The sequence below is a fragment of the Crassostrea angulata genome, chromosome 10 (genome assembly GCF_025612915.1).
Source record: "Crassostrea angulata isolate pt1a10 chromosome 10, ASM2561291v2, whole genome shotgun sequence".
NCBI classification, from domain to species: Eukaryota; Metazoa; Mollusca; class Bivalvia; order Ostreida; family Ostreidae; genus Magallana; species Magallana angulata.
In genome coordinates, this window is record NC_069120.1 from 24,819,058 (window position 1) to 24,839,567 (window position 20,510).

The 20,510-nt window shown below is 32.8% G+C and overlaps 1 protein-coding gene across 1 annotated transcript in view; it reads right to left on the bottom strand.

Annotated features, from left to right (window-relative positions):
- LOC128165450 (uncharacterized) overlaps nt 1-20,008 on the bottom strand; it is a 61,281-nt gene extending 41,273 nt beyond the window's left edge. Inside the window, exons 1-20 of the mRNA XM_052829993.1 lie at nt 19,396-20,008; nt 17,423-17,453; nt 16,646-16,739; nt 14,497-14,591; nt 12,871-13,092; nt 11,129-11,361; nt 10,100-10,310; nt 9,745-9,908; nt 8,699-8,939; nt 7,775-7,956; nt 6,234-6,411; nt 5,717-5,932; nt 5,066-5,236; nt 4,523-4,696; nt 4,024-4,194; nt 3,333-3,455; nt 2,649-2,852; nt 2,239-2,433; nt 1,939-2,145; nt 1,477-1,674 (exon numbers count right to left, since the gene is read on the bottom strand). Of these exons, the coding sequence (XP_052685953.1) occupies nt 1,477-1,674; nt 1,939-2,145; nt 2,239-2,433; nt 2,649-2,852; nt 3,333-3,455; nt 4,024-4,194; nt 4,523-4,696; nt 5,066-5,236; nt 5,717-5,932; nt 6,234-6,411; nt 7,775-7,956; nt 8,699-8,939; nt 9,745-9,908; nt 10,100-10,310; nt 11,129-11,361; nt 12,871-13,092; nt 14,497-14,591; nt 16,646-16,739; nt 17,423-17,453; nt 19,396-19,470 (3,385 nt within the window). The 5' untranslated portion in view covers nt 19,471-20,008. The remainder of the gene's footprint in view (nt 1-1,476; nt 1,675-1,938; nt 2,146-2,238; nt 2,434-2,648; nt 2,853-3,332; nt 3,456-4,023; nt 4,195-4,522; nt 4,697-5,065; nt 5,237-5,716; nt 5,933-6,233; nt 6,412-7,774; nt 7,957-8,698; nt 8,940-9,744; nt 9,909-10,099; nt 10,311-11,128; nt 11,362-12,870; nt 13,093-14,496; nt 14,592-16,645; nt 16,740-17,422; nt 17,454-19,395) is intronic.
- Between the last annotated feature and the right edge of the window lie 502 nt (nt 20,009-20,510).

A 20,510-nucleotide genomic window follows, 5' to 3' on the forward strand; every position in this document is an offset into this window, starting at 1 on the left:
GTCCCCGATATTGCTACCAATTATTATTAATGATTAACATTTAAACAATTACTCTTTATACTTATGCATCATATTTTCAAATACCGACAACATCTACAAAGTCGCTTGCATTGTAAACAATTCCCGATATCGCGTGTTATGCAAAATTAAACTTACTTTGACAGAAATATGTTATTCCCATGCATTAAAATAATCACCCACTCTGACCATCGCCAGTGTATTCGCCATTACGTAACCAGCCACCTGTTGACTCGGCGCGTGGTCAATGTTTGTTTAACAATTTCCGGTGTCAGAGGCATGCACCTGTCTCGTGTCGGACTTCAAAGGGGGATCTCAAGTGCAGAAGAATAGCAATTACTATGATTTGATGAAACTTGTTTACTTTGTATCCAGTAATACAATTACACGCTATTATTTTAAAGAGACAGTGTTAGAATAGATCGATCATTTGTACGACTTGATAATGACGATATACGACATACATACGTTTCCTAAATTTTTTATTAAACAATAATCAAAGAATTGGACAATAATTAATTAATGAACTATAATCACTCTTATAACGGTACTCTTTATGTACACAGTGAGTGAAATTGCCGTATAGATGTCAGCCTTAGCAAGATTATTAACACAACCGGGATCAGTCTACCGTATAAACAATAGAGTCGATAATTGCCGATTACGTATTTTAAGATTGATTTTGACCATAAAATATTTCTTATTTATACTTTCCACTAACAACTCTTTACTAATAAAACTTTAAAACATTCCCCGGACCTACTGCAATATTTTTTTCCATCCAAGTTTGGTTTCAATTTTACTGCGCAATATTATCTTCCCACTATAGTGATATATGGAATCATGTGACGATGTGTTTATAAAAACAGAACGGTAAAACTTTTAATTGATTAAAAAAAAACACCATTGTTCAATAACTGTTATTAATATGTATTCTAGTGTTAACAGATGAGTGAAAATGATAATAATTAAAGATGAACATTGAATTCAACAACGTAATTTTCAATTATACAGCCAGCTCAAGATGATTAAAACCAAGATTTTTAATATTTTTTTCACAATTTTCTGACCTCAAGCCTTAGACAAGTCGATCAAGACGATAAGTCGAGTGCTCTGCTTCAGAGAAAAAAAATACCGACTTATCGTCGGGAAAATACGGTACCATAGTCTCTTATCTTGGATACATTTCATTGACACACCAAAAACTATATCTGAATATGGAATGAAAAACATGTACTTCATCTCTGCACTCGACCAGTTGATAGTCGTGGGTGGTTTGATTTTAATTATCAGTTTACGCTGGTATAGGTCAATTAGAGCATGGTTGAAGGTGATATATTGGTATATAAACAGACCATCAGGATCACAGCAGTAAAACTTGAACTTTTAAGAAAAGCAAGAGATTGTTTTAGCTGAAACACAGTGTGCCACTCAAGGTCAGTACAATCTGAACCTCACCTTCACATCGAAGAGTTCCAAAGTCCCAGTTCCCATCATCCATACAGGTGACAGTGCTGTCATTGGTCATGCTGGAGGACCCTTTCCTGGTCTGGAGATTTTCACAGATGAAAGTAAAAGTAGCTCCAAAGGTGGTAGAGGATGGAGTAGTGGAGTATGATGAGCCAGGTACTTTAACAGGGTTCCCACAGTCAATTACTGCAACCGCATTTAAATAGATCAATTCTTTGGCCAATTGAAATAAATGCTCAAATGACAATCTGGATTCTTAAACATTTACTGAATTTGGTTATGAGATAACTACCATATTCAATACCTTTGTCAATGTGTTGATATCAGAAATAACAATTATTTGTCAAAGTAGCATGTGCATATATTTTTAAGATTTTTTTTTATATACAGATAATAATACATTAATACCAGGGTATTTTACACAAATTACAGTTTAGTAGACTAACTCACCTCCACATTCATAAGGAGCACCATAGAGGGCGTAAGTATTGGTTTTCTTGTCATACAAGCACTGTTGCTGATTGACAAATGTGCCCTTCCCTTGGACATTACACGTCATGTTCAGATAGTCCAAGTAACTGACCGGGTTTGTGGTACTAAGAGTGGGGCGATTCTTTAAGTTCAATGTATTCAAGTCACTCACAGGGCAGGTTGCCACTGAAATTTTAATTAAAGTTCAAAGGAAAAATTCATACAAGAAAACTTAATCATTACAGGCACTATTTAATGTGATGTAATTCTATCACTGACCTGAGCACTCCAACAGATTTGTGGTCTGTGAAGGCGTCCACTGCCCGTCTGACCCGCAGGTGAAAGTTTCTTCTCCTCTAGACTTTACATAGCCCAAATCACACATGTATGTGATCTTGTCCATGTATCGATGCATTGCACGCTTTGTCATCAGCATTGCATTATTAACCACAGCAGGCTCAGAGCAGTTTCGACCTTTTTGGAGAAAAATAACAGAAAAATTAGCATAAGTTCCTTTTGATTTTTCAGTTGATTCTAAATACAGAACTTAGAAAACTGTCGCGGTCAATATTGCTATTCATGAGTACAATAAACTGTTGTCATGCATGAGGACAATTGATTACATTACCATATTTGTCAATTATAACCAAGCAGGTACAAGTAGTATCTTATTTAGGCCTAACACTCACGAACACAGCTATGTCCAAGATGATAAACATCTCCTGCCCTGTTTCCATCATCTGGAGACTGAATGGTGTAGCCAGATCTACCATCCACATCAAACAGAACATATCCAGGTTGGTCACATGAGCAAGTGTAGGACCCAACAGAGTTTATACAAACCTGAGAGCATCCGCCATTCTTTGGACTATCAGCAGTGCATTCATGAATATCTACAAGACAGAAAAGAGTTCTCTAAAGTTCTTGAATTAGACCTTATTATAGTCTATATTCATTCAGAATTATATTATTTTCAGTTGGCATTACATGTACTAATACTTGCAATTTGGCATGACACAGTTAAATTTGTTTAAATTTATAGAGAGCAGCTAGTACCTAGTATTTCACAATTTTAAAGTCACTCACTGACCACTGTATTGGAGATCAAGGACAATTAGTGAGAAAATAAAACCGAGTGCATTATAGGAAAAAATACAGGGTATTCCTACACATCAATACAGTACGTAGCAAAAAGTGGCGGCTTATAAGGATCAATACACATCAAGATCTGATCAATATATTATTTCTCAGATTTTCCTTTAACTTTGATTCATTAATTATTCATAATTTATTGAAGTTCATTTCCAGTCAGGCTGTTAAAATCTACAGCTTACATATGCTATATTTATATGTTTATATAAACTTATCCTCACCATCACACTGCCGTTTGTCTGCATTCAGTTTATAACCAGCATTACAGGTACAGTAGAAAGAGCCTTCTGTATTCATACAGTTCTGAGAACACCCTCCGTTTGCTGTATCACATTCATTTTGATCTAAAATAGAAAAAAAAACCATTTTAAACCAATGTACATGTGTTTAATTTTACATGCATTGTAACTTTCATCTTTATACACATGAGAAAACCATGTGTATTTGAATATTATTATTCAATAATTAATATTATTACAGGTCAACTACATATAAATACCAGGGTGTAGCAGCTGCTGAATAAGGATATGATACCATAATCATTAAAAATTACGTTAAAAATTGGTATTAATATTGTAATATGGTAAATGTAAATAATAAATCTATACCCAAAACAGATAACTTTAAACTTCTAAAAATGTATCTCAAATCCTCATTTTGGTCACGACTTTATTATGAATTCTTAGATTCTTTTAACCCAACATAATTATATATATTCTGATCATAGAGCCAAAATTGTTATACAGATGAAAGTTGTTGCAGAAGTAAATAATGAATGCAATAATTCAATTAATTAACACAATGTATTAACAAGTTTATCCATCTATCTTCTAAGTAATTTAGTTAACGCCGACATGTTATATACGGCGCGGGTACATGTATATGATTGCATTGATTGAATCATTTTCTTACCAATACAATTTGGCACAGCATCAAAATTCCTGTCATCCCCACATGTAATGGTGGCAGATCCATTCACAATGTATCCTACATCGCAGGTTACCGTCAGAGTTTCTTGGAACTTAGGCAAGGTGGAAGAGGACACTCTGCCATTCTTTATTGCAGGAATGGGACACGTTGTTTCTGTAAAAGTTATAATTATTTATTTTGAACCAATTAAGAGTTAGAAGCGGATTATAAAAAAGCGTAAATTGCTCCAACCCAGGTTATACGAGTATAACTTGGGTAGACATTGAGTTCATTCCTTATAATTTAATTTTCTGGAATTTGCTGCACAAATTGAGTCCGTTTTACTTTTAAAAATGATTAAGGCTAAACTGTAATTGCTGTGAATATATATATACATGTGTAACTGAATTTATATATTAAGAAAATGACGAACATTGTAAAGAAATCACACAATAGCTCCATGTCAAATCAAACATAAAACAAATCTAGCCATGATACATACTTATACACTCGGGAGCTGAGGCTGTCCATTGGCCTGTGGACTGACAAAACAAGATTGGTGCTCCTATCAACTGGTACCCAGCGTTACAGGTGTAGTTAACAATGGCAGCATACTGGTTGCTGCTGCTGGAGAGCTGGCCATTGCTGATAGTAGGCGGGGCTGGACAGCTAGCAGCTGGGGATAGAAATTAAATTAATAGGTCATCATTCGTTACCATCAATTGCAAATAATCATTTGTAAAATTCTCACTTGGGAGGAATTATTTACTTGATTAACTCCAGCTAAATTATTTCCCCCTTCTTAATTATACATTTATTTACAAAAAATTGGTTACTACATTCATGAAAATTAAGCATAATTAAGTATAAAGATGCATATATCAACAGTCCATCAAGTTTTACAAAACAATGCTTCCATAAACCTGCCAAGCTTCATGCGAACATATTCACTATATTGCACATCTTTTAAACTGAAAAACCTTATTTACATGCAGTTTAATTGTTAAAAATTTCATTGTTCGGAATAATGAATATGGAGACTTACAAACACACTGTGGCCTGCTGGTCCACTGATTGGCCTGACACGTGATGTTGGCAGAACCCAGCAGAGAGAACCCTGGGAAACAGGTGAAGGTCACAAACGACCCAAACACGACACCACTGGAGTGTGAAATGTAACCATTCTCAACAGCCACTGGCTCTCCACAGTAATTGGCTATAAAACAAATGCTATAAGTTACTGTATTACTGGTGTACACATGCATGCATGGAATTTTTATCATGTTATATAATTGAATAAGTGTGAATAGAAAGGTTTTTTCTCTTTTGTACTTTTAAATTTATTTCAATATTTTGAAATTTTGTCACATGCAAACTGATCCAATTAACATATCAATATCTTATTGCTACAAGGTCATTATGTTAACCACTGTAGATTCCTAATTAAAGACAAGAAATTAATATCTGCATAAAATTACCAGATTGAAGCACAATCAAAATTTTAAAATCTCACTTTTATTTTTCATACAGATAATTAAAATCTAAATGAAACGATGATAAACAAAAATTTGCCATTCTTGATTTTATATTCTTAAATTTTAATTATGCAAAACGTTTGGATTGTGGAATGAAGTACTTGCGTAAAATAAAGAATCTATAGTTGTCAATTAAGGATTAATATATGTGTATAACTCACGTTTACACTGAGGAATTGAACGAGTTCTCTGCTCAACCAACCATTTCCCTCCATACATGCACTTCATTCGTGCAGTGCGCAGATTCAACTCATCAGAATGAAAGCCGTATCCATTTTTACAGCTGACAGTGAACTCATTGTCAAACTGACGTAATTGTACAGCTGTCTGTGAGGGGTTCATCTCTGAGGCTTCTGTCAAACCAGGGTCTGGGCAGTCTATTAAAAAAAAAACCACATTCTCTTATTCAGACAATAAAACATACCTTCATCAAAAGGACATTAAAAATGTTTGTACATCTTTAATAAAACTTGATAAACAGATAATTAACTTTCTATGGAGCTTTAAACATCAAGCAATTTTTATTTTTATGTGATTCCATACTTATCATTTGGGAGGGGGTGCATTTAATTATAGATCATTTTTCCTTAATAAAACAGAATAATCAATTAGTATCAAATATTAAACAACTATTTATAAGTACAATATTATATACAACCACTTTATTTAAATTCTCACCAACAGAATAAAGAAATCTAAATCCTTTCTTGTTGGTGATAGCAGTAGATTTGAATCTGATGAACATTTTCCCATTGGGACTGTGAAAGGGCTGATCATTGGAAAGAGAGATGGTCGTGAACCCAGCTCCGGATCCATGGGCAGCAATTCCGGAATCATCTGTGCTATTGGTGTAAATCTAAAAAAGAAGATCTAGTCATAACTATATAGTATCATAAAGTCCCATGTATAGTATATGCAACCATTTAATACATATCCCCTAAAGTTGGGAGTAAAATGTGTTTTCTAAGTATTATAACACATATCCAAAAAATAACGTAATTTTCATTCGATCAAGATTGGCATAATTATGTTAACTCTATTGTGATTTGATCTAAATAAATATTTTTGTTTGTTTTGTCTTCTTTTCTTCTTCCTGATAATTCTGATTTTGTGACTTAAGGTATCCCACTCCTCACGTTTTGATTTCATTGGGCAGATGTTCATTATATTTTAAAGGATGATTTTATTAATTTTAACCTCACAGAAAGATCATCATTTCATAATTACACAAAATTCATACAGAAAATCCATTTGAATTCAAGAAACAAACAAGTTTTTGGGGAAACTATTTTCTCGTGCGGAAGGTTTTTTAGTTGAAATGACAGAAACAAGCAATTTAATGAATTTTCATTATACTTTACTTTTAATCATTACGTACTTTACAAATTATTCACATTTTTAACATTTGATAGGTTTGTGACATGTTCTATAGGTCCTGTGTGACTTGTACGAAACTAAATTTTGAGAGTGATAGACATTTAGCATAAAATCATGCAAATATATATACCAGGTATATATAAAATGTCTGAATTTTTTGAAGCCAAATTTTGCGAGAATTTTACCTTTGAAGCCATATATCTAAAATTTGACATCACATGTTTTATAATGTCAAAATGATACTGAATATATATATCTATGCAAACTGGATAAGTCTTATAAAATTCTTGATATTCAAAATGTTTTTATTTCAAATCAAATTGTAACTATTATAGAAATTGTGTATTTTAAGTGCAGAAAGGTCACACAAAATTTATATTCAGCTTCGTACAAATTTTTTTTCGTAATCCCTCTACTCAGTGTGACCATTGTGCATAATTAAAAACAATATTTCAAGAAAAAAGTTTGCTTAATCAAAAATACAGACAACAAATCCTAATCAGGCTGAAATCGCATTTTAGGTGCAAAAAGGTCAGCTTAAATTAGCCATAACTCAGAGGGATGAGCACTGACCTCCCATTATCTTTGTATTTTTTAAGTGTATTTTGTCTACAGATTTCAATGATATACTTCTCAAGAATTTCTTGATACAAGAACACTGAGGAGTGGGATACCTTAACACTGGTAAAATTTTAATAAAAATTGGAACCTAGAAAATATATATATATATCATTATGCACATATTTACAATATTTCAGTTTGTTGTCCCCTTGTACAAAATATATTTCTTCACCTGATTTAAAAATTACTGGAAAAAAAATTGGAAAAAAACCCATGTTTACCTCAATGAAGTCCTCATTATCTGCAATTTCGAAACCCTTTGATCTATCCAACATAACCTTGACCCCTTTGCCACTAGGTATATCTATAGTCCAAGTACATGTCTGGAAATTGGCGTAATTCACATTAGGATATCCTGGACTGGTTATCTCCCCTGCATCTGCAGTGTATCTAGCAACGCATCCTGAAATAGAATTAGGCACGTGTATCATCAGGGACTTGGATGGGGATTCCACTGGTTTTATAATTACAATATAGACACCTCAAAAACTTTTTTTTTATGATTTGATTGTTCAAGTCCTATGTTTCTGATCCAACATGAGATAGTTAAATCTTTTATATCCTTAAAAACAATATTTGAACGGAAACAGAAAATAATTTTGGAAGTTCTAATTCCTTCGTTGCATCCATATACCGTAATCCAGTGAATAAAATACGCAGTAATGTATAATACGCACCCCCCTCCCACTTTGGGCTTGAAAGTGGTAAACAAAAAAAAGCTAGTTCGGATGTATAATACGCATCCAAAAAATTGACTAAACGGTAACAGTTATGCACACTCAATTTCATCATGGAAATACACTACTGGAGATAAGAAAAACACAATATTTTTTTAGATAAGGATTGTAACTAATACACTGCAGTAATATCTTTATTTCATAATCAATATTTTAAATAGACCTAGCATTAAATATTCTACCATAAATAAATTTAAATACCGGTACTTTTAACAAGCTTTAATTGTTTTATCACAACAACCCCAGTGTTTTTGGCCCAAATGACCTTGGATTTAACTATACGATCATTCAAACTATTTTCAAATATCATTCAATTTGAAAATACTTATAAACATAATGATAAACTTTGAATGCATCAGACTCATGCAAACATTCATTTACAAGCAGGTTAAGAAGAAGAACAAATACCTTGTCTATACTGGAAGGAAAACCCAGTGCCTGATGTAGAACCACTGGTCCTCATGATGACGTACATCACATTGCTTGTGGAGAACACGAACCTCTTCCCCATGATGGGCTCTGACTGGGAGAGAGGGAGGTCCACATTGTCGTTGTTACTGGCTGTATACTTCTCCAGGAGAGGGGCGCTGCCCGAGTCTCCATCACGAATCTCTATCACGTCATCTCCCATCAGGTCGATTTTCATTCTCTGAAACATGGGATATGCAAGTCTTCCATGAAAAACATTTATCATTTTTTAACTGAGTATATTTTTTTTTATATTTTCTTCATTGAAAATCAGACATCAACCTAATATCATCTAGTTCTTATGATTAAGGAGAGCTATATAGTAGAAATGAGAATTACTGTAAAGAATAATTTTAAGGTAAACTGTAATTGAAGATTAATCTGTATCCTTGTATAATTTTATATTTTCAATACTTTCCATCTTTAAAATTTACCACCACCCCCCAAAAAATTGTTTATGTAACTGGGTCACCATAAGTCTTTCATATTTTGGTTCAAGTGAACAAGGGTATTGTTAATGTTGACAATTTCCACACTCTGTTATGAACCCTCTCTAACAATATTGAATTGCTCAGATATGGGTCTACTCTGTGCCCTGGCATCAAAGATTGGTGTCACCAGTGCTAGGTGTCAATTTTTTTTGTAATTCTTGTATAGCTATAAAAACATGCAGTGGCACATGGTATATCAATACCCAACATTTTTTGCATCTTGTATTTGTTGACAAACATGTAATGGTTTTCCATTGTCAATAAATTTCGTTGGATTAAATGATACAAAAACTATTTGCATTTCATAATAAGATATTAAGAAATTTATTCATAAATTCATTGGAGGTGAGAAGAAAAACTAGTATTATCTATGTTTATCACAAAAAGGAATTCTAAATTTCATTTGGTGATTTGAATGTTAAACTATATTGCTGTCTCCTAATTCATGCAGTACTGAAGCAATAGTGATTTGCATACATGCTGTGTACTGCATACCTCTAGGGTAACTATTTTCCGTCGTTCCTCAGCTCTAATAATCCACACATAGTCCCGATTTCCCAGGTACGCGTTACTTCCGTGAGAGCTAAATAGCGGAGGTTCCAAGGTATTGACTGTGGTTCTAGCGGTCATGTACAACTCTTCGGGATAACTATCTCGTGCTGAAATATTCAATATTGTTTTCAATCTTTTGACCAATCCAATATATTTATACCTATTTGTTCTTTATATATTATATAGCAAGCATAATCCAGCAATTATATTTAATACATGTACTACTAGTTGCATAAAGTATTCAAATGATAAATGTACTGTTGTCTAATTCTTAAATAATAATGGAGTTTCCCCTTACAGCTATTGTAATTGGCTGTGAAGCCCACTTTCTCTGTCTGGGAATCTGTGGAGAAGCGGATGATCATGTAGTTGTTGTAGCTTCTGTATCTGGCCGTTGAGAGACTAGGCTGTCCTGACAAGCGGGCCACAGAGCGGGCGGTGGACTCCGTACGGCCCCCAATAAGGACCTCCACAATGTCGGTGTCTTTCTCCGTGTTAAAGGATGTAAACTAAGAAAGAGAAGTTTATAACAATAATTGTTCAAAGAACTAAAATAACTTTAACTAGTATTTCAAGCATTACCAGATGTTAATACTTTTAAAATAAGAAAATAACTTATACTGCAGGTACACAAATGCCACCTACTTCCCAAAATTTATTTTTTGCCAAATTCACCCATTTTTGTAGTGCCTGCATGGATTATATAAAATTTCATTTAATGCAGTTTTTTTAAGTGTAGTTTTTATGTTAGAATTCTTACAGTTTTTTTAAGTTTTACAGGCCAAAATCTTTTCAGAGGGTTAAATTAACACTGTGCAAAAATAAATATTACAGTAAACAAGAGATGTTTGTAAATCACTTATTCTCCCCTCCCTTAAAAACATCTGCAAAGAAAATGAACGGAATCTACAAATAATTGAAAATTTTTTTTAAGTCCAAGGGGCATAAGTCTGTCGAAAATTGCTTGATCATATCCAAAATTAAACTTTATCTAGATATTATTATGATAAACCTGTACACCAAATTTCATTTCAATATGTATATTTTCTACAAAGAAAATGAAAGGAAACTGCAAATAATTGGAATTTTTCTACACTCAATGGGCATAACTGTTGAAAATTGCTCAATCCTACCCAAAATTGAACTTGCCCTAGATAATACAATAATAAACCGGTATTCCTAATTTCATTTCAATATATGCATCCTCTGCGAATAAAATGAACGGAAACTGTTGGTGGACCGACCGACCTACAGACCGACCGACAGACAGCAGCAAAGCAATATGCCCTCCCTTCTTCGAAGGGAGGCACAACTATATCTATCTCACCTCTAAATAAATATTGGATCCTTCTGGTCCAACTATTGTCCATGTGCACACTCTGGAAGGTTGGTAGTTTGAGGGGTGGTTTGGAGATTGGATTCTTCCAGAGTTGGCAGTGTCTAGCAAGTAGCTACATCTTCCTGCACACTCCACTTCATCCGAAAAATCTCCACAGTCATCCACGCCATCACAGCGCCAGTTGGAGTTAACACAGCGACCATTGTCACAGTGGAAACTCTCTGTATGGTCAAAAGAAAAATCAGTATAATATATATTTCTGTATTATTTCAAGATTAATTCAATGCATGTTTATATGGTTTTACTTCTCATAGGAGAGCCAAGAGAGATGAAATCTTCAGACAAAAAATATCTTATTGCTTTTCATGGACAAACAAAAGTATTAGAGCATGCACTATATGCCATACATATAATTTTGTTTGAAGTCAGAATTATAGATGCTTTAGGTTGACATCTGCATGAAGTCTGTATTTAAATGCTATCAAACTCGTATAAAAGGTTTTTTTTTCTTGTAGAATACCTTAAACTGCAATAATGTATTTAAATGTACCAAGGTAACTACAGGTGCCACCAGCTAGGTGCTGAGTTTCAATCTCACAGGTATGATTTTACAGAAAATAATGCTTTGATGTCTTTTTAAAATGCTAGCTAGCATGAAGATGTCAATTAAATGAACTTTTAAACATTGCAGAAACCATGAGTGCATGTTTTCTTATAGTACAAGTACATATATGGTAAATACACCGCATGCACTTCTTTGAGGTACTTTGCATGCTGGAAATATAACAGCTGAGCACTAATCTCTGTGGCCCCAGTTGAAAAGGGAGATGGCTCTATAACCTTAACATAATTAGTATAATACTGTAAATTCAATTACAAGGAATTTATTTAGGAAAATCAAGAAACTATACTAAAATGTACAGATCTAGGGATGATGAAACCTTTAAATACTAGCAAATATCTTTAAACATGCATGATATATATATATAAATATATATATATATATATATATATATATATATATATATATATATATATATATATATATATATATATATATATATATATATAAAATTAATTAATCCTATTCTTAAGAAAAAATAAGGTTATCCATGATTCAAAAGACAGTCTGATTTTCAAAGATACATATGACTATCATGATCGATATCTATGCATGGCTCAGTGACTCAAATAATTTAATTACACAAAAAACTAAAAAAAAAATCTTTAATAGAATTCTGGTAAAAATTAAAAAAAACACATATTGGAAAAAAAATCGAATGCAGTTTTGTACTGTAAGGGGGTATTAAAAGTTCATATCATTCAGAAATGGCAATTATAATGCATGGTTTTGACAATTAGACCTTCATCAGCCCATGAAATTTACCTCAAGCATCATTTAATCTCGCAGTTATAAATGCATGAATAGAGAATCATGAAGCAGTCTTATGTTTGATTCAAAATGTCTACACAGTGTGACTGTCATTAAGTTTTACTACCCAAAATTAACCACAGAGGTTTAAAATTGCATGTCTCCATCTTTACGTACTTTACGTCAATATTACTAAAGCCAATTCATGACACCTTTTAAGGTTTCTGTGAAAATAAATGAAATTTGACAATCTTGGGGCCAAATAATTAATTTCTAGATCCTAAAAGGTGGGTACATATCATAAACAAGTGCAAATTATATTCGCCAAGATACTATTATGACTAAATGAATTACGTACGAGGTAAACAGGAAGTTCTTTGGCACATGAACGCCATCTTCATCAGACAGCTGCCTACAGTCCAAACGTAGTTACCGTCTTTCTTCTCTATGTAGACACAGTCTCCAAAAGTTGTGTCTGGGTTCCTCACCGACCATCGACCCTGATATATGGACGCTTCCGCCTTCATGTTCCAGGTGGTGGCTATCCCATTCTGAGTGGTCACACCCTTCTCGCTCATTCCTATAAAAATTCAACAACAAAAATCAATAAATTATGGTGCTTCAAAATTATTTCAAATTCATTGTGTTCATTTATAATTGTTTAACAGAATCTAACTTTTAGTTACCTTTCACTCTGTATAAATATTTAATTGTTCTACTTTTTCATTTCTTGTGTAAACATTTAATTGTAATAAGTTAATAGGATATTGTTGCATTTACTTATTACATGAATCTCTTTAGCTCATTCATCTTTTACTTAAAAAACAGTATTATTTCTTTAAGGCCATATATATATACATGTATATATATGTAAATACTGTCAGAGAGTATACATTTCAACTTTAAAATTAATCAATTATCATGAAATCTTCAATGTTAATTGCATCCTTATAAATTTACAGGCTTTCTATCGATCGTCCCTACACAGAAAGTGTGAAAGATTAATATCAAATGTGGTAAACCACCTTTAATTTCATTGCATAATAAATAAAACTCGATTTTCTACTTGTATTACCTGAGGCAAAAACACACAAATTTAAGCTTTACTGATTTAAAGTGCTAAGTAAAAGCCTGTTTTGTTCGCCCCTCCCCCATCCCTTTCAAATGAATAGTTTAATTCATCATGTCAAAGCTGCATTTGTAAATAATAATTATATAACTATCAACATAATTGCATTCCAGATTGATGACAAGTCCCCCTTTTCATCTTCATATCATTGCAATGTATTGTCGTTATTAATAATATTCATGATTTCATGTAAAACAATGTGCGCATATCTTTTCAGGTATTAAAAACACATACCGGTATTTATTTGGAAAAATGAAGGAGTTTTTATCAATCTTAAAAGAAATATGTATACTTCGTTCTAATTGATTATATTAATTTTACTCATCCTTCAGATTAGTTTCATGATTTTTTAAAGTTTTTTTTTTCAATGTTTTTATTTCCTTTTTGAGGGGTGGGGGTGGAAGTGAGATGTTAATCCTTGCTGTAGATGGTGTTGGAACAATGCAATGGTCGGATGGAGCAGCAATTACTTACAGTTGGGAAAATGTAATGGTCAGATGGAGCAGCTATTACAGTTGGCATTCATATTATACTGCCTACTACCTTTCTCTGGTTTCTACCCCATTAAGAGTGGGTAACTTGTCAAATCAGATAAATAAACATCAGACATGAATATTTAACAGGTATGCAACAAAGCTGACCAGTACCACGTGGGTATAAAAAGCCTAACAGCCCCGGGGTACAAGTCTATTTATCGAGACTATTTTCTCCATCAGTCACATCACGCCATTAATTCCATTACAGGTGGCATTGATATTTCAACAAACACTTGGGTCTACAACATAGCCTCGGGTGTAGAGATTTATGTGCGAGGTGTTTTCAATAAGATACCCAGTCTGTTTATTATATACTTACCCGTCCAAAACTTGTTGGTGTTCCGCACGGAAGCGAAATCACCGACATTCTTATTGGTGAAGTAGTCGTCAATGGTAACCATCTCTGCACCATTGCTATACAAAGAAATCACAAAATTCTGAATAATTATCAGCTAGCATATTATTTATATTTCAGATCCAGGTGAAAATTACAGAAGTTATTAATTAGGGAAAACTGATTGAGAAAAAATAAAAACAAATTGGCAATCTCCAAGTACCAATGATGTTATATATATATAAAACAAAAGACAGTAGTCTTACAATTTCTCTGTATTTAAAAGCCCATTGAAAATTCGAGTCTATTATTTTATAATAGTAGTACATGTATAGATATGGTATAAAAGTAACGGTACACTTGATGTACCATCTGGAGTAGACAACGATAAATAGAATGATATATAACCTACATGTATGGACAAATTGTATGTATGTTTATGGATATAAACATTGACTACAACAAAACAAGGCAATTTTAGCTTAAAATGCAATAAAGACTATACCATATTGCTCTCTAAACATAGTTTTTACATGTATTACTTCCTTGAAGATACATGTGTATAAATATGCAACTTTTAACAGGATAAAACCAATCTTCAGGGTTGAAACTTGAGGAGACAAATATTTCAAGGAACATTGTATTTCAAACTTGCAGGCTCAGCATTATAATTCATCAGACATGAAAGTAAAATGAATATGATATCATGATTCAAAGAAACACTAGGAAGCTCAGGACAGTATAGGTTGAAATTTAGACATGATATGCACTAGCTTACAACATTGCACCTTGCATCAGTCTTGATAATATGCATGTCACTTTTACGATATAAAAAATTGAAATATAATAACGTTATATTTTACTTCTTTTTTTTAAAATAAAGATGCATGTATTTACTGATAGGTACAAGTAAAGACTTAGTTAGCACTGATGCATGTTCGTGGATCTTGTTCAAATTACCAATAGTGTTGAATCATATGCTTTTTTGATAATCAATATCCTGGAATCATATGTTTTTTGGTACTTTTTGATATTTTACTTTAAGAATAGAAAAACTTCTTGAATGATCATCATTATACTGCAAAAATTTTATAATTAATGTCCATTAAAATGTAACATACATGTATATGCAAGCCGTGACATTTAGTCAACTAACTGATATTTTGGTTCCTCTGAAACATTATGCTGATATCACAGTAATTAAATCCTAAGCTAAGGATATTTAATTCATTTTTCAATATTTTTCCAGGAATCTTAAACAATTTATATATCTATAAATAAAAGCAATATGCCCTCCTTTTCAAAGAGTTAATATATTTTTGCATTAAGTTTACTGTGTATTTCCTCCTCTGAAATCCAAGCTAGGATATACGTATACCTGCAGTAATAAAGTGCCAGGTTAGCTTTACTAACAAAACTGAATAAAGATGAAACCTATAGTAGTCTAAATGAATCTGTCCACATATGAATTTATTTATAATTTAATTATAACACATTTTTTGAACTCGTTAGGCTATTGTTAATCTGTATTCAGTGCATTAATGGACAAGGTTTACCAAGTACATACTTATACAGGGTAATATCTTTTGCTACATTGATAAATTCAGAAAGGTTCAAAAAAAGATAATTCAGGCTATGGAGGTATACGTAGCAATCATTGCAGAAAATATAGCATTATTTACATAACCTGTTCATGTTGGTTATATTTTTCTGCATTGTTCATGCACTGACTCCTTCATACCTGCATGATTGAATCACCATGCAAATTCAGCAAGCATTTTGTTGTTTAAATACATGTGTTATATTTTTGATCTATGCATTGTAATATATTTACATTTGTACCTGCGGTTGAATATACTTTTAAAAAAAAGTCCATTTGAAGGTGAAATACTATTAACCTTGGTTATCTTAACATAATATAGTGATTTCTTTCACAATCTACAACATTTTGAAGAAAAAGTTTGTTTTTCACAGAAATATTTTCAGTACCCTAGCTCTGCAATATGCAAATTGAGTGCAGGAGATGTGCAAATCATTCTCTTAAGGATGATGGAAAGGAATTTTTCTATTTTCACAATGAAAAGTCACACCACATAATTATAGGGCTTGGCTCCTGTTGATATGGTTGACTTACCCCTTGCACACCCGATACGCATTGTCCCACGTAGAGCTGGTGAGGGTATCTTGGCCATATAGTCTGTAGCACATAGTTCCCGACAAAACCCATCCTAGATAACACAATACAATACAAACGCTTCATTTTTAATGTGTACAACAATATCAGTAACAGTCTACTTATTTTCAGATTACTCTCTATCAACAGAAATTTGGGTTACGTACGCACAAAAATTTGATACAGAATATGAATATCTTTTGAAGAATTTTTTATCTTCATGTTGTAAAGGTATGTCTTAAGCAAAAATGAGATTCCTATAAAAAAAAAAATTCAATTATTTTCGATATATTTAAAGATTTATTTAAATATAAAATGATGATTTCTTGCTCTGAATTTATACAGTATCAAAGATTAATGCCATATAAGAAGATGATTTACATTTTTTTGTTCTATAAAGCCTTGTTCTTAAGCATGATGGAAATATTTCAAGTTATCTTAAGTTTGTTTCAGGTTACTTGTGGTTTTAACAGAGGGGTGGATATGTCTTGTTCTAATTTATCAAATACCAACTTAAAAGATAAGTACCAGCATATATGGATGACAAATTAAATAACTACAACCAAAATTTAATTTAACATATGAACATTTATATATATTAAAAAAAAAACGGATATGGTAGCCAAGTCAGCTGACTATAAATTTAAGAATTTAATTTTCGTTTGGCCTAAAATTCATGACAACTCAGTCCATTTAACTCCAGCTATTATGAATATAAATCTCTGAAGTCTTACTTACCTTCTGAACAGGTGTGTGTAATTTGAGTACCCTACCAAAAAGAAAAGAAAAATAAAGTTATAATTCAGGAAATCCAAAACAAAAATGAACTGTACTGCTATATATACAGCAATAATTTCAATCAACAACCATGCTTTTCACAAATAAGAATGCCTCATAAACTCCACTACTTGAGAGAAATTTAACCAAATAAATGACAATTTCAGTAGGTTTTTTCATCAATTATATCATTGAGAAAATTAAACTTTCTGTTGTCATTGAAAATTGTCTTTAGAATGAACCGTTTGGCTTTTATAGCCATGATTCCTTGGATCACTATTAGTATTATGTATTTGCACAACAATTGTTGTGAAATCAACATGCATACATACAACATACTCTACATTAATTCATCATTAATTTATAGTTATAGGATATAAATCTATATATATAAAGATAGGCCAGGCCCCTTAGTCTCAGGATTGTTGTCAGATATCTAGGCTATTTCCCCAACGAGTCAGTAAGGTTTTGTAATTTGAAGCTAGAGGAATTCAAAAGGTCTCTACCATAAAAAGAAATAGGTCTTCATTTAAAAAGAAAGGAAAAAAAAAGAATATTTTCACATAAAGGATCGGCGGTTTTGACTTGAGATCTTTGTAGTTAATAATTATAGCCTTAAATTGTATTGCAAGTCCTTGCTAGCTAGCAAATACATTATTTTAACCTTGAAGTTTTTGCTCTTCATTTTAGACGTCTCTAAAATTCCTATTTAAATTCATAAGAACATTAAAATCAATTCATTACTTATAATAAATGTCAGGTCAAAACATCAGACAGAAAATATTCCCTCAAAATGTTAGTTCATGTAACACATACATGTACATCTATCTAAAATGATGCGAGTTGATGTTAATTTATTTAATATATAAACTGACCCATACTTGGCTAAAATGTGAAAACACTTATACCTCTTTTGGACACTCTCATACACATGGGGACATCAAACATGAATACAAAATTTAAAATCAAAGAACCCTTTGGCCACAAAAAGTTTGAAGCATTTATGCAATCAAAATTCTTGATTTGGTGGACCATGTTTCTTAGGAAAGCCAATAAGTCTGGCCCAAAAGCATTTTCTCAGCATTCGATTAAAATGCAAATTCACTATTACATGTATACAATTTTGGGGTGTGGCATTTGTTTTTGAAATCATTTCAAATCTTAGTCATGTTTTCATTTATTTTGAAATACAACTTTATTGGTGAATTTTATGTTCGCTACCTGTGTATAGAAATATGATAAAAACATGGAATCAAAGGTTAATTCAGGTATCAATTCTATGGAAATAGACAAGGGATAATATTAAAAATAAATGAAATAGATAAAAAAAATTAGGGTTGTATTTTTAGGAATCTTGATGAACGTATGTAACATATTAAATAAATATATTTTATGTCTTGGAACTAAGATGTTCCACAAGTTTTCAGTTAGTGCTGTAGCTAAATTTCTTTGACCATACACATGAGTGAGTGAGTGAGTGAGAGAGAGAGAGAGAGAGAGAGAATGGGATTTTTTGCCTTTAACAATGCTCTAGTCCTAAACAGGAACAAGGCATCGCCCTAAACTGTGTTCCAACTGGTTGCCCATCCATTCACATTATAATGTTTGGGTTTTAAATTCTTCAGTAATTACAATGAACCTCAAGTCGTGACCCTTCTGTAGTCTAAATATACACATAACGTCTACGGGGAAATAACACTGACTACAACCTTCCTCTTTCATTTGTTTTACACTTGAAAGCGTCAACTGTGCGTGAAAAATAGCATACGCATTAATTATAAATGAAAATTTGATTAAGCCCAAGAACATGTGTACACAACACATTCACGTCAATGTCTTCTATACAGTGCTTGCAGTTAGTGACTGGAAAACTGGGAATGTAACTTATCATTCATTAATAATTATCGATTATCCAGGTAAACAACCAAACTTACCTGGGATGCTGTCGCAAGGCATAAAATCCAAAGAAACGAGCACAACTGTCGAAATTCCATAGTTTTTGAAGTCATTTCTAAAGAATCATAACCCCTTTAGTCCAAAAAATTTAACAGATCGTCAATTTTCGATCGTTCCGAGCACGCAAGAAGCGTGGGGCACAAATCCCGTAACGTCCCAGCCACTGAATCAATCACGTACCCTCAGGTTTTTTTGCGATCTCCCGGTTTAGCAAACAACTGTAGTGCCACACCCCACGTGGGTTTTTTTAACCGGAGCTTAGAAATTTCACGGTCCTTTGAACCTCGCTTGTGACTTGGTCGGCACCCTGTATTGGTTTTCGCAGATTGGCCTTATATACTTGTGCTTTAAATAAACCCGGGGTGTATCCACAATGTTTCCTTACGCAACAATAACCATTCTGCGAATGATCACGATCTTAGGTGCGCGTTAGTAAAGAAATTAAGACTTAAAAATACTTTTTCATGACACATAACAAAATTGATCATTCTTTGATCAATAACCGATCATCGCGTGTATTTGAAGCAGAATTTGCATGCAGGGTCCTTTCCAACACTTGTTTAAACACTGTACATTCCATGCCCAGGTAAAACCAAAATCCATCACAATTGTTATGTATTTTTTATGTGACAATTGAAAATGAATGTAGAAACTATTAACATACACTTGGTATATATTCATGGAAATTTAATTTGAATTCACATGACAGAGTAGGTCATTCTCTCTCACTCTCTCTCTCTCTCCTCTCTCTCTCTCTCTCTCTCTCTCTCTCTCTCTCCACTGAGCGAGTACGAAACTATAACAATGAAATATAATAAAATTGTAAAACTATTACAAACCCCGTTTTTAACCTTTAATATTTGAAAGAAATATAAACAACAAGGAAGAAGTCACAGTATTAGTTTAGCCTGGGCTTCAATTTCTATTGACTAGAAACAGTAATAATTGAACACGACGATTATTGTGAGCATTTCACCACTGACTGAAAATTCAAGAAAAGAAGGCGGGGGGGGGGGGGGGGGGGGGGGGTCAGGCGGGGTGGCCTACAAATTGACCATCAGATCTTCATTAGACATGATTGGTTTTGATTGAT